The 15,381-nt window shown below is 41.1% G+C and overlaps 1 protein-coding gene across 2 annotated transcripts in view; it reads left to right on the forward strand.

Moving 5' to 3' along the window:
• Window positions 1–708: 708 nt before the first annotated feature.
• Window positions 709–15,381, forward strand: part of Lamp2 (lysosomal associated membrane protein 2) — a 42,574-nt gene continuing 27,901 nt past the window's right edge. For both annotated transcript variants that reach the window (XM_051178387.1, XM_051178388.1), the window contains exons 1-2: window positions 709–1,035; window positions 15,140–15,255. In XM_051178387.1, coding sequence (XP_051034344.1) covers window positions 837–1,035; window positions 15,140–15,255 — 315 coding nt within the window. In that variant the 5' untranslated portion in view covers window positions 709–836. The remainder of the gene's footprint in view (window positions 1,036–15,139; window positions 15,256–15,381) is intronic.

Genomic DNA, 15,381 nt, shown 5'->3' on the forward strand with positions numbered 1-15,381 from the left:
CTAGACAATTGTGTGTGCATATGTGCTTGCGTGTATGTGTGTGTGTGTGTGTGTGTGTGTATGTGTGTGTGTGTGTGTGTGTGTATTTTGGAAACTAAACATTTGAGGGTCAATGCTTTATTTCAACTCTAGAGTTTTATGCTTGGTTTAAGTTGTGTCTGTTTACTGTTCACTTGGCAAGTATACAGAATACTGTTTAATATGAACTTATTAGACAACATTTTTATATATGAATAGAAGAATGTCTGGAAGTTGATGATTTTTGCAAACAGCATCTCTTGGTAGTAATTGGAATGTACTTTATTCATTTCCTTTTATTATTGTTCTATTTCTCTTACCATTTTCTTCCTCTATTTAAAAATATGCTTCCCCTTTCTGGTTTCAATTTCCCCATCTGGGAAAGAGAATGTTGTAACTTTGTGAACTTCAAGAGCAGGGTCTAATCTGGTGGTCAGTGACTCCATACTACCCCCTAGCTTCCCCGTCCATCAATAACATGGACTACATAGGTGGCCTCCGTGCTTGGAGAATAACCATGCTTTATTTTTGCATATATTTATCTTGCAACTGTTTTGATGCCAGAAAAAAAACAGTTGTTTGTTCTTAAGGACCAGGAACAGAAGTAACCCATTATCTACAAACCTCAAAAGTTCCCCTCTCCTGTTAGGCATAAAAATATGCCCTCCGCACTTAAATCTTTTTAGTGTAATAATGATCGTGAACCAAAAAGTCAGGGCGTGGCCACCCCGCCCTCCTGCCCGGACATCCCCGCCCCTCGCACTGCTTTCAAGTATGGTGATTGGCTGAAAGGAAGAAAGAGACCCGCCCCAGGTCTTATGACTAGAGCAGAAGCGGCGATTCCTGGCTTTCTCCGTGCTGTTGTCGGTGGTCACCTGTGCTTTCGCTTTCCGCGAGTGTGCGAGGGTGTTCGTTGGCTTTGCCGGTCAGGTCGACGCCTGCCCTGCGGGATCATGATGCGCTTCGGCCTCTCTCCGCTTTCGGGCTCCGGGCTGGTCCTGTGTTGTCTGCTCCTGGGTGAGTTTTCGGGCCCTCTCCTTGAGTGTCTTCAGCTGGGCCCGGGGGGATGGGTGGGGGGTTCAAAGGGCACAACCTGAAAGACTGGTCTTCGGGGAAGGCGGTGAGACACTGAGCAGCTGACACTCGGAGGCGGTGGAGGCGGCCCGAGGCACGGGGCGGGGGGGGGTTGAGGGGGGGTGAGCGGGGGGGGGGGACTTGAGCGGTGACCTAGAGAAGGCCTGGCTAAGGAATGGCAGGCTGTGAGGGCCCCGGAGAGTAACAACCCGGCAAGTCTGGGATGTGGAGGACCGCACCGGACTAGGCAAGAGGAGTGAAGAGTTCGAGACACCTGGGGTAGAGGGAGCAACTTGGAAAAGAGTCTTGGGGACCAGGGGAACAGACACCGGGTGGGGGGGGGGACGAGACGACTTCGTTGCCTGGATCAGGGAAGAGTTTTGAAGATGGTGGAAAATCTGTAGCGTGAGAAAGGAAATTTGGAGCGGAAGACCTGCATGTACCCCTGTGAAATTGTTGGGCCAGAGTACTGGGTAGATAGGACAGTTGGGCCTAAGGGGCAGAGACAGCGCTGGGGGCTTTGTAGGTGGGATTTGAGGCTGGGAGGAAAGGTGACCAGATGAGGAACTGCGGAGTTTGAGTATGGTCTTGGAGTTTTGAGAGCATAGGGATCTAAGGTAACTGGAGTAACTTCCTGGAAAAAAAAAATTATTCCCAACCTCTGGAGACTAAAGAAATCAGTGAGAAATTCGATGGGGAGTGAATATCTGACTTGGAGGTGTTTAGGATCTCGTGTTTTTTTTTTTTTTTTTGTTTGTTTTGTTTTGTTTTCTTTCCCATGTAACTTTTTGCTATTTCCTCCTAGCCAGACTCCGGCAGAAAAATCCTGCTAGATGCAAAGCCCTGGGAGCTTCCAAGATGGTAGTTTTTCCCCCTGAGTTTTCTGTACTACCTCCTTTCCTTCGGAGCCTCCCCCCCCACCGCAGTTGCCTTATTTGTGGTTTAAAAGTAGTCGGTAATAGCCGAAGGGATTGGCTTGTGACTGGGTGTAAGAGTAAATGGGTTAAGGTTGGTTGTTTGTGATCTGCCCTAATAAATAGACTGAGAGTCCATAACAACCTAAACTTGAACTTTGATCACAGTGTGTCTGTCTTCCTGACCTGATTTACTCTGATTGTTACCCAGTGGCTCTTGCTGTTTGTACTTTAGTAAAGGGATAGAAGAAAAACACCCGATTAGGATGGGGTGGAGATGGGTATATTGAGGAAAAGAATTGCCTTTGTAATTCACATGTCGGTTGGATAGGATCAGTTGAAACAGTTTGTTCTGACCCAGTGGGCATTTAGCAAGATCTTGTAGAGGCATTTAAAAGTTTTTCCATAATAGATTTTGAGGTTTTTTTTTTTTTAAACTACAAATCCTCCCATATACCCCTACCTGCCCTCCTTCAAATTCAGTGACCTTTTTTCATCTATTGTTATTTCATGCAAATATATATTTGTGTGTACATCTATATCCTAGAGGCATTTTTCTTGTCCCACAAGACTGCTTGTAGTGAATAGAGGTCAGGGATCCTGCTAACCTGCTTACAGGAACAGGACAGCCCTTCTCAAAGAGCCGTCTCCAGCTGGGCACACACCTTTAATACCAGAACTTGGGAGATAGAGGCACACAGATCTCTGTGTTCAAGGCTGGCCTGGTCTAAAGAGCGAGTTCCAGAACAGCTAGGGCAGTTACAGAGAAACCCTGTCTCAAAACAATCAATCAATCAGTCAATGAAGTTATCTCCAACACATTTGTACTGCCAAATTCGAGGATCCCAGCTTCCAAGCACAGCATTTGATGAGTTTATCCAGTAACTCTCAAGGACATTGCTAGGGAGCCTGAGCAACCAAAGCTTTCCCCAACAGTAGTTAAGAGCTTTCTCCTTTTTCACTCTCAGCCTTTTGCTTATATGTAGTAGCATTTTCCAGAAGCTACACAATATGTGATGATATCACCACCCTAATAACTCCAATGTTCTTACTTATTTCTCAATGTTCTAATAACAGAAGTGCCAGCAGATATATTCACCTAAACCAAAACTCCGTGATGTCTTCTGTAGATGGGACATTCTGACTGAAATATGTCCAGGTCCTTGATCTGGCCTAGCTAATCACAGTTTGTAAGCAACTCCTATAACACTTGTGAAGTTGGGCCACGAGGCTTGGCATGAGCACTTAATTCTAACCCTTACCTGGGGAGCACTTGTTGAGGGCCGGCTGACCCCATGAGAGGCTTGTTTACAGTGGAAAACACCTTATCAGTGACAAGAGCACATCTGACAAAGGCACCTATTAATCAGTAATTGCTTGCCAATTGAATCTGCACAAACACAACACTGTTATTGTTCACAGAAAGTAAGAAAAATAGTTGACCTACATGGTGGCTTTTATGCCAGCACATTTTTTTAATGAAGTCTTTTGTTTTGCATTTACAAAAGCAGTATTTGCTCGCTGCAGAAAGTAAACAGGTGAAACTTAGTACATAGAAGAAACCTCAAACCGAGTGCATCTGGAGAACTAGATTCATCCTTTTGGGTGGCTTCCAAAGCTGATTCCCTCCATTCACAAATTCAGAAAGGGATCTACAGGAGCAGCATTCAACAATGAAGGATTCAGGTTTTTTTTTTTTTTGATTTATCTATTTTTATTTTATGTATGTGTTTTGTCTGCCTGTATAGCTATACACCTGCCAGTGTCCCTGGTGCCTGTGGGCAGCACATCCCCTCAAACTGGATTTTCCATAGACAGTTGTAAGTTGCAGTGTGGGTATTGGGAACCAAAACTGTATTCTCTGGAAGAGTGACCACTAAGTCACATCTCCAACCCCAGGATCTGCTTTTTCAGTCTAGCTAAAGCCAGGTGGTGGTGGCATACACATTTAATTCCTGTACTAGGGACATAGGGGCAGGCCATTCCATGAGTTCAAGTCCAGCCTTGTCTACCAGAGCGAGTTCCAGGATAGCCAGAAAAGACACTGGAAAGATACACTGGAAAAGACAAAACAAAATAAAAACAGTCCATCCAGTTGTTCTTTCTCTCTTGATTGCTATGAGGCTCAAGATCTTGGGTGCCTTTTATTCAGAAGGATTTTGCAAGTCTTCAGTTGCTTTTGGGTTTTGTGTTTTTATATTTCCATGTCAAAATGGACACCCAAGAATAGGGTTTTGAAAACCCAGGAGGTACTTACTGTGTACCTGGTACTTAACTGAGTGCCAGTCCTGAATGCGTGTTCTCATTACCATCAGTGTACTGGTGTTTCATTCCCAACTTCGTAACTATCCCAGCGCTATTAGTAGCCTCTTAAAAATATCTTCTTTAGCTGGAGTGGTGGTGCACTGTGGGAGGCAGAGGCAGGCGGATCTCTTTTGAGTTTGAGGCCAGCCTGGTTTGTTACACCAAGAAACCCTGTTTAGAAAAACTAAACAAAAAAAAAAAATCTACAAGGCTGGGCCCGTACCTTGCACAGCATGTGTGAGGTCCTAGGTTTAATCTCCAGCATTGTGAAAACGGAAGACCAAAAAACCCCTTGCTTTAAAATAAATATGGAAAATATTCTTAGACTTTATGTTGGCGTTTTTCACAGAAATGTATTCATTTAGTTGTTTGTTTGTTTTTGAGTTCTGGCACCATTGCTCACGGGAAAAAAATTTTCTGGCTTTTATTTGAATATATTATAACCAGTGAAAAAGACTGTGTTGGGGAAAAATGTCTATGAGCAGAGACATGAAAAGGGCAACAGATAAAATTCCTTTCCTAACATCTTGCTTAATTGTGTTTCCTTAGTGACAGAATACTGTGGTCATTGATTTTTTATAACTAGCTGAACTTCCTGTTTTTGGTTTTTTGAGACAGGGTTTCTCTGTGTAGCTTTGGAGCCTGTCTTGGAACTTGGTTTATAGTCTAGGCTGGCCCTGAACTCACAGAGATCCAGCTGCCTCTTCCTCCCGTGTGCTGGGATTAAAGGTGTGTGTTGCCACTCCTGGCTAAACTCCTTTTTTTTTAAAGGGTTGAATGAGACTTTTACAAAAGTTTTGAGGCTCCTCTTGGAGGTGAAAAAAAAAAAAGCTTTGATAACAATCCTGGGTGTATTTCAGGGTTGGGGGTCACACTCTCCCACAGATGCTTAGTAACTGTCTATTACATTCTAACCACTACAACCAGATGAAAGGGACATAGCAATGCACAAGACAGTGGAGGGTCTGCTGTCATGGAACTTTCAGGAAGATAGCCTACCAGGTAAGTAACATTTTCAGGTAGTGAAAAGGACCATAGCGAACAGGAAGCAGGTAGTGAGGGATGAAGTGAATAGGTGAGATAGTTGGGTGGTGGGGATGACCTGTGTGTTTATATTGTGTTGAGTGACATTTGGGTAGAGACCTTGGTGCTGGAAGGAGGTCCGCCCTACCTACAACTACTTGGGAAAAGATGGGTGAGGAGGATCTGGGAGGAAAGAGTCAGGAGGGGGAAAACCTTGATCAGAATACATTATGAATTTTCAATGAAAATAAAATAAACACATAAAAGAAATCGCTTTTAAGCTTAAAAAAAAAAAGAATGAAGGAATAAATCATGTTTCCCAAACTTTCAGGGATACTAGCCTGTTTTCTGTTCTTTACCTTATGGTATTAGTCTCTGAGAGGATGGGGTGAATTTAGCTGCTGGTCTTTCCCATGGCCCAGTGGTTAAAGCTCAGTAGAGGTTTCTTGGGGTTAATCATTGGGCACTATAGATAAGATGGTGAATTAGACCAAATGTGGTCTCTCTGTCTTCTGTGGACAATAAAGGGTGTTTTAAGAAAGCTCTTTTGTGTCTTTAGATCAAGAACTTCAAAATCAGTGGTAAGAGGGCAGATAATTATAGGCTAATCTCAAAGGATAGTTCTATTCTCTCATATTTGTACTCTTTTAGGTGGGGGGTTATGAGTGAACAGGGTCTTACTATGTAGCCCTGGAACTCTGTGTAAACCAGGCTGACCGCAAACTTAGAGATCCACCTACCATTACTTCTTTAGAGCAGGGATTTAAGGCATTCACCATCACATCCAGCAGTTGGCATATGCCTTCTTAGGCATGAGGGTCAATGGGGAGAATTAGAAGGACTTGGTGAGAATTAGGTTTTCTCAGACAACCAGCGTTTCTCTCCTTTTGGAGAGCATCAGAAAGACAATTTTAAGTATTGTTCTTTTTTCTGCAGCCTTAGCACGTTTTGTTTTAACTGATAACTTTGAATTTTATGGCTCAGTTAAAATTTGTCTATCTGTAGTAGAGACACTTGAAAGCACAGGCTTGATATTACTCCAATAGTCATTGGTTATCATGTCTGATAGGGTTATAATATTCAAATATATATTCTTGTGCATCTAGCCTTCTTTCCCTGTAATGTACGGTTAGATTTTTGTCTGTAACCCAGCATTATTTCACAGTACCGGAGATAACTTCTGCCACTCTGGTTCAGGAAGACTGTACTTCCTAATTAAAATTTTGTACTAAAGTACTTAGAGGTTCTTCAATTCCAAAAGTGCATTTTGGAATACTTGCTAGTATCCCACTGTGCATTACAAAAGAACTCTGGAGGCCTGCCAAGTGCAGCTCAGCAATAGGCACTTTCTATTGCTGCAGTGGAGTTTCATTTTCTTACATATTCTCTGACCTTAATCGAGGAAGTCATTTCATGGTGTAGAATAGTATGTTCTGTTAATTTTAAATGTTGCTTTTCACATGATCAACATTCATAGCTAAAAACCTTATTTTTTTGTTATAGCATACTTAACCAAAAAAAAAAAATGTGTGTGAGTCACAGGTAAACATGAGAACAGCTAATTGGACGTAAACTTACAGGAAGGCCATCATAAAACAGGGAAGGAAAAGTATTTCCCTTTATGTCCTGCAATTTGTTTTTAGTGGTCTCATTCCTTAGCACAAGCTTGCCTGGAACTAACTTTGTAGCTTGGGCTGGCCTAGAATTAATGTCAGTCCTCCTACTTCAACCTCCTGAGTGCAGGGATTGTAGGCTATGGCTGTTTTATAAAGTGTGTGTGTATACATGTGTGTGTATGTGTGTGTATGTATGTGTATATGTCTGTGTGTGTGTGTATATATGTGTGTATGTGGTGCAAATGTGGAAAGCAGAGGACAACTTGCAGGAGTCACTTCTATGGGCCCCAGGGGTTGAATTTATGTTATCAAGTAGGTAACAAGTACCTTTACCTGCCGAGCCATCTTCCTGGGCCTATGCCTTCAAAAAAGATGCATTTACTTTATGCGTGTGTTTTGTTTACATAAATGTCTGCATATTACATGCATGCCTGATGTCCTTGGAGATTAAAAGAGGGAGTTGGATTCCCTGGAATTGAAGTTATGGATGGTTGTGAGCACCATATGGGTGCTGAGAATTGAAACCAAGTCCTCTGGCATGAACAGTGCTCTAACCACTGTGCCATCTCTCCAACTCCATATGCCTTTCTCCCTCCCCACCCCCCTAAAAAAAAACCCTTTTTGGCTAACCTCAATGTAAATGGGGAAAATTTAGCCTAGGATTTAATATGATGAAAGTAAAGCTGTATCTTAAAAATGGGAAAGGATCCTTTTTTTTTTTAAAGCTTCAGTGTTGACTGAAAGGCACTCTAGATCTCTAACTTGTTTGGAAAACATCTGTTAGCTTTGAATGTTTTTATCCCATCAAAAAACCCATTAGACAAATAGACACTGTAATTCTTGGCAAGGTTAACTGGCCCAGAGTCTCACAGCTAGTGAGCTTGGCTTCCTGAGTGGAATTTTAGTTTCTCAGTTGCACAGATGGGTTCTCTTCATCACTTCATTGTATTGATTCTGAGCTCACTGTGTTGTATGGAGTTCTTATTTTTATTTTCAGTTTTTAAGTTTTATCTGAGTGTTTTGCCTGTTTGTATGTCTATGTGTCAAATTTATGCTGGTACTTGAGGATGCCACAAGGTGTGTGTTGGTTTTCCTGGGACTAGAATTAAAGACTTGTGGGCCTTGGGAATCAAATCTGGGTCTTCTAGAAAAGCAGCCAGTGCTTTTAACCACTGAGCAATCTCTTAATCCGTGTGTATTTCTTTTCTTTGTTTCCTTTTTCTTTTTTTTCTTTTCTCTCTTTTTTTCCCTTTTTTTTTGAGACAGGGTTTCTCTATGTAACAGTCCTGGCTGTCCTGAAACTCACTCTGTAGACCAGGCTGCATTCGAATTCACAGAAATCCACTTCCCACTGCCTCCTGAGTGCTGGAATTAAAGGTGTATGCCACCACATTCCTTTGTTCTAATCTGTGTACATTTCAGGTATATTTGGCCAAAACAGACTTATAAAAACCTAGTCACTTTTTAAAAATGCAATGCTTTTTGTAGGATAACTGAGTCTGAATTATAAAAGAACCTATAAATGATCTGTTTGGAATGGTACTGAGAAGATAATTGCATAGGAGAATGTTGATTTTGAGGAATGATCTTTTTCTTTCTTTTTGTGTATGTATGTATGTATTTTATTTTTATTTTATGTGCATTGGTGTTTTGCCTGCATGTGTGTCTGTGTGAGGGTGTCAGATCCCCTGGAACTGGAGTCACACAGACAGTTGTAATCTGCCATGTTGGTGCTGGGAATTAAACCAGGGTCCTCTGGAAGAACAGCCAGTGTTTTTAACCACTGAGCCACCATTTCTCCAGCCAGCCCTTCTTCTTAACTTTTTTTTTTCTTTTTGAGAATAACCTCTCAGCTCCATAATCACACATTCTAGGATATAGTCAGCTCTGGCTTTAAAGGCCTTACAGCCTTGAAAATACTTTGGGTATTCTAAAATTCAAGCATAGCAGTTAAGTGGGGAAATCACTTGTTAGAGATATTCTACTCACGTGTAACATTTCCAAATTAATCTCTCACTTTATGGTGAAAGCATTATTCCTGTCTTGACACCTAGGTCACAGTTTATGGAAAACTGACATGAGGTTTGAGGCAATATCCAGAACATTGATAAATTCGTGATTTGGAAGTTCAAAAGAACTGTAATTAGACTGAGCTGTGCTTCAGGTCCATGTTTCAGGGTATTTTCACTTAGATGTAATCAATCAGTATTTATTTAAAACCTAGTATGTATTCAGCACTATTAGGAATGATGGAAGATAGAGGAAAAGTAATAGACCTCTTCTCCAACGTGACAGACAAGATAGATGGCATTCATATAAAAGACACACTCCTAGGGACTGCGGCTTAGATAAGATCTTATGGTTAAAGGTGCATATTGGAATTCAAACGAGTGTTGGAAACACTAGCAAAAGAGAATCTTTATCCACATATATCACTCACAGACTTTGGTGTTTATTAATAACAAATCACTTACTGAATTCCAGTTTCTATAACATACTAGTTTGCTATGAGTTAAGAGTTCAAAAGTGCTATTTTGGAGCCTTTGACATTAGGAGAGACAGGATTCAATGATATAAAATAACTTGAATTTATGTTGTCCTGAGAGCTGATGATGTTGATTACTTTTTAATGTATTTATTGGCCATTTGTAGTTCTTCATTGAAAATTATCTGTCATTTGTCCATAGAATAAGTATTGAAAGAACATAAAAAGGGTAATTTAAGATAGTGTAAAGATCACTGAGATGTGCAAATATTCATTATAGACTGCTCTGTAAGGGCTTTTATATTCAAGGAAAGTTTGCAGTGAAGTGAATGCTAAACAATGCAAGCATGGGTGTGTGTGTGTGTGTGTGTGTGTGTGTGTGTGTGTGTGTGTGTGTGTGTGTGTGTTATTAAGACGGTTGAGGGGGCTTACTATCCTAGACTATACCCTTAAGCTCCTGATCCTGCCGCCTCAGCTTCCCAAGTGCTAGGATTTCAGGCATGTGTCTCCATGCCAAGCTTGAGTCCATGTTCTCAGTTACAAGCATGAAAAAGTAAACCTGATGGATTTCAAACACAAAGGGAAATTACTGAAAATAGTGGGGTAGGGGTTGGTAGGACAAACCTGTAATTCCAGGCAGGAAAATGGAGTTCCTAGCTAGCCTGGGAAACAAGTGAGTTCAAGACCATCCTGGGATACATACTTAAACTGGCTGGCTGGCTAGGCATGGTGGTTTTGCTCTTTTAATCCTGGCACTTGGGAGGCAGATGCATGTGATCTTGAGTTCAAGGCCATTTTCGTCTACATAGTGAGTTCCAAAACCAGCGGGGCTACATAGTGAGACACTATCTCAAAAAGAAAGGGGAAGAAAGGAAGAAAAGACTGTCTCAAAAAAACAAGCAAACCACACAAACCAAACAACCTCCTCCCTGCCAAACAGCAACAATGAAGCATACTCTTTGAAACCACAATTCCACTGTTAGATGAATAAATATTCAACACACAACAACCAATACAGAAAGAATGTCTGCAGCAGGATTTGTGATGGCACAAACTGGAAACTTTCTAGTTGTCCATCAACAATACCACAAATATATAGCAAAGATTCACCCCACAATCAGAAGCAGTACAATAGAAATAATGAATTAATTGCAGTTACACACATCACAGTGAATCTGAAGAAGCCAGACCCAAAAGAGAGCACAGTAAATTATTCTGTTTATGTTAAGCTAAAAAACAGGAAGTAGTCATCTATATTGTCAGGGTGGTATTTTACCTTGGAAGGGGAATAGTAACTGGATGGGGAAGCTATAGGAACTTTGGGAGTATAGTCAGCCTTATTTATTCTCTATAGTTTGCAAATCCACAAATTCAACCAGCCATGGATCAAAGTATGAGGGAAAAGAATAGTATCTATACTGAATTATAGACTTTTTGGTTGCTGTTACCTAAACAATATATCACAACTATCTAGATCACATTCACACTGTATTATGTAAGTGATCCAGGGAGATTTTAAAGTATATGGGAGGATGTGGATGGTTTAAGTACAAATACTTCATATACAATTTTATGTAAGGGACTAGAGCGTCTATGAACTTCAGTATCCTATGAAAGTCCTGGAGTCTGTTCCCATGTTCCCATGGTTACTGAGACTGTACTTGGAATGTTCTGCTTTTTGAAGGAGTGCTCATTTGCCCATGTAATAAGAAAAAATGCTCTGAGCAGTACTTAACACTGTGTACATCTTTCCCTTGCATATTATGTTGTGAATATTACATCTTAATAACATTTTGCTTTTTAAAAAAGTGAGCTAGGGCTGGGCATATAGTTGAGTAGTAGTAGCATACTTGCTCCTCAATTCAATCTCTAGCACCCAAACCATGAAATAAATAAATCACATGCACAAATTTAAAAGGTGCATAGTAGATTAAATTACTTAGAAAGAGGAACACCTCTGGCCTTGTATTACAAAACACGGTTCAGTACTGAATTGCACTGTTATGCCCAAGTGCCAAAAAGCACCTACCACTGGCTAGTGCCACCTTTTTACTTGGGCACTTGAACCTGCTGAGCCATTTCCTAACCATAGGATGCTTTGTCTGTATATAGCTGGCTCCATTCTCAGCGCTTTGACTTTAAGTCTGGGAAGAGTTCTTATTAGTTTAGCTGTAAGGGAGGCTGGGAAAGTAAGTGTTCAACATTTTCAGTTTGTGTAGCAGCCAGTGATGGGGGCCAGCAGTTAGACCGTTTTGTTGCTGTTTGTTTCACTGTGTAGCCTTGGCTGTCCTGGAACTCTGCCCTGTAGACCATGCTGGACTTGAACTCAGAGAGATCTTCCTGCCTCTGCTGGGATTAAAGGTATGTGCCACCACTGCCACGGCTCAGTTATTTCACCTATACAGGCCCAAAGAATGCAGTCCTTAAAAGATTTAAGCCGTCAGAAGGAAGTGGATGTCAAGGGCTAGAAACAATAGAAGCCACTGAATGGAGTGTAGCCTTTAGGCCTAATGGAAAAAGGTTCAACCAGATTAGAGGGTGTGTGCTAGGAAAATGGTCTGAGTGGTATTGAAGCCATAGGGTGGGACAAGATTGAAGATTACTTTGAAAGTCAGGCGGGGATTTAAATATAGTTTGAGAACCAGTAAAAGTGTTTAAATGGGGGTGTTGTGGAGAAGGAAGTGGTATCTAGCAGTACTTTTCAGGGACAGCTCAGAGGGGTCTGTGGTAGCATAAGGATAGAGTGGTTGATTGGGAATAAAAGTAGGAAGAAAATGCCAGGCTTTGTTGTTCTATTTCAAGGTATGGCGTTGAGAGAAGGAGCCCATTTGGAGGAGGAAGTGAAAGAATGAATCTGGATTTTGAAATTGTTGAGTTGATAAGCCTGGGAGTGAAAGCAACCGCTATACTGGTGGACTTGGAGAGGGATGGGTGGGTATGAGTGGGTTCTCAGGGCATTCCTGTTTCCAGTCTTCAGGAGATTGGTTAGCTAACTTGAGTTTGATTGTAAGTGATAAATGTGAACAACAACTTGAACTCTTCTTAACATATTTACTTTCTAACCTTAGGCAAATTGATCCTATTACTATCTTACACAACTTTCTTCCTGTTACTTTAATATCTTTGAGAATATTTGTAGCTTAGGTTAGCTCTGAACATGTAATTAGCCTGCCTTAGCCTCTTTTAAAATTTGTAAAATTTAATTTTATGGGCATAGGTGGTTTGGCTTCATATAAGTCTGTGAATCCCTTGTGTTCCTAGTGCCAGCCTAGACCAGAAGAGGGTATCAGGAGCTGGAGTTACAGGTTGTGTGTCGTGCTCATACTCAAACTCAGGTGGTCTTAGCCACTGAGCTACCTTTCCAGTCCATCCTTTTTTGTAGTATTTTAGATTTGTCTTTTATGTATATTTTTTTTGCATGTGTCTAATTATGTGGCCATAGACGCCAAAGAAGGATCCCTGGAACTGTGAGCTTCCATGTGGGTATTGAGAATTGAACCCCTGTCCCCTGCAAGAACGACAGGTGCTTTTAACCACTCAGCCATCACTGCAGCCTCATGCCTCAGCCTCCTGAATGCTGAGTTTTAAGTGTGCACCTCCATGCTTGGCTTCTCAATTATTTTCATAATAATTTTGAGTGGTTTGAGTAGAAGAGGAGTACCCTTTATTTTTAACATTGATATAAACTAATACATAAAACAATTGTACACAATAAAATGAGGTATTATGATTTTTATGCATATGAGTGTTGTATGATTCTTAAGGAATCAAACTAAACATTGATTCCTGGCATTGTTCACCTCCTTATGGGGAACATTTTAAAAATCCTTTCTTTTTGAAATACTGCTGTTTTCTGTAGTCATCCCCCTGTGTAGTGCATTGAAGCACATCAGGGTTTCTCATTCCTAACTGTCCTAACTATAACTTGGTCTCCATTGATTGGCATTTCTTCACCCCTTCTCATCTACTCTGCTCATCTTGTTGTGATCACAATTCCAGCCTCAACTTCTAAACAACAAAAGAGAGCTGTACACTGATACCTGTAGTAAATACAGGTGCAACACTATTAATAACATAGTAGCAAATTGAACGCAGCAACATATTTAAAAGATCATTTATCATGGCCAAGTATGCAAGGTGGGGCCTTTATACCAAGTGGAGGGAGCAATCACAGGCAAAGGAAACCTCCCGATGATTGGGAAGCAGCACTCTCCAGGGTAGACTTGGATCTGCTTGACAGTTCCAGTCCATGTCTGTGGAGACAAGAACGGTGGCAAAAACCTATGTTCTTTCTGAATCCTTGCCAGTACTTAGTCCCTGTCAGCAACCACAAGCTTTAGCATAGTGTTTGGGCTTGCTAAGGCAGCTAGGTCTCTGGAGCATGAAAGGGAGGCTTTTGTGTACAGTTTGAAAGCTGGTGCTGAGGCATGCCAGGTTTGTATTCCTCTCAGGAGTTTTCTCTTTAGTCTAATAACATGTTCGTGCCTGTAGATGACGCTGGATTGGTCGGATAGTATTAACGGATGTGCGGCTATTTTAACAGGAAACAACTTTCCCCTTGGGTAATGTATGAGATAGGCATCCCCTTGGGTAATGTATGAGATAGGCAAGACAGTTCTCAGATGGGTGCCTGTTATTTATGCTTCAGGTGTATTTGCTGTCAGATTTCTCCCTTCTCCATTAGAATATTGAAGTTTTAAGCGCCTGAGTTTAATAGGTAGTGCCTGAAACGTTTCTCCATTTACAGGAGGAGCAGGTTGAAAATTTAGGAAGTAATTGTGGGTCCATGTGAAAGGTTCATCAGCCCTTTTATTCAATTCAGGTTTTGTTTGTTTGTTTGTTCATTTTGTTTTGTTTTGTTTTTTGGTTTTTCAAGACAGGGTTTCTCTGTGTAACAGTTTTGGCTGTCCTGGAACTCATTCTGTAGACCAGGTTGACCTCAAATTCACTGAGATCCACCTGCTGCCTCCCAAGTGCTGGGATTCAAGGCTTGCCACCTCCTGACACTCAGTTCAGTTTTAGAGTGAAATAAATTTATGATCTCTGCGTTTGTAAAGATTGACTTTTCTTACAGATCTAGGCTCTAACAGCCAGCCTGCTGGGATGTTGCTTCTCTGGTTTGTGATACATGTGTTCAGAAAAGCTAACCCTGATCACATCTTCATTTGGGAAAACTTCCATGTGTCCTAGGTCATACAGTTGATAACGGAATTCTGAGGAAGAGCATAAGACATCTGATTTATCATTATTGCAGAGAAAGTTTCACTGATAGGTATGAGAGAAGCAGGAAGTTTAATTCCAAACTTCCCCCTACCTTAGTTACCCCCAAAACTAAAAGAAGTATTGGATGTAGCTCAGTAGGGCACATGCCAATGCATGAAGCCCTGTTTGATCAACAGCACTGCAAGAAACAACCAAGAACAGCAAAAAGGCAACTGTAATTGTCAGAAACTGAACTACGGCACAAGTGAATATGGGACTCGAAAGTCTGCCATCCCCTAAGCATCAAGGATCCAGCAACCACGTATTTCCAGAAGAGAAAATGCTGCCTTTATTACTAGTGCTCTGTTAAAACCTACGAAGAGAGTAACCACCAGGATACCATATACTTGATTTAATATATGGGTTTCATTTTAGAGTTGTACTTCAGCAATGCCTAGAATTTATTTTTATCTTATATTGAACAATGTATTTTTTTAATCTAGGAGCTGTTCAGTCCTATGCACTGGAACTTAATTTGAAAGATTCCAAAGGTACTTGCCTTTTTGCAAAATGGGAGATGAATTTCACAGTATCATATGAAACGACAGACAAAACCTTTGTAAGTACACAATTGTCATTTTTGAGATGTGCTTATGTTTTCTGTTTGCTTTGGTGGTGGTGCTGGGGTTTGGACCCAGTCTCTTAGGTGCTAGGTAAGCTCTTTGTCACTGTACTTCTTCCCAGG

This window comes from Phodopus roborovskii, unplaced genomic scaffold (genome assembly GCF_943737965.1).
Source record: "Phodopus roborovskii unplaced genomic scaffold, PHOROB, whole genome shotgun sequence".
Classification (NCBI taxonomy): Eukaryota; Metazoa; Chordata; class Mammalia; order Rodentia; family Cricetidae; genus Phodopus; species Phodopus roborovskii.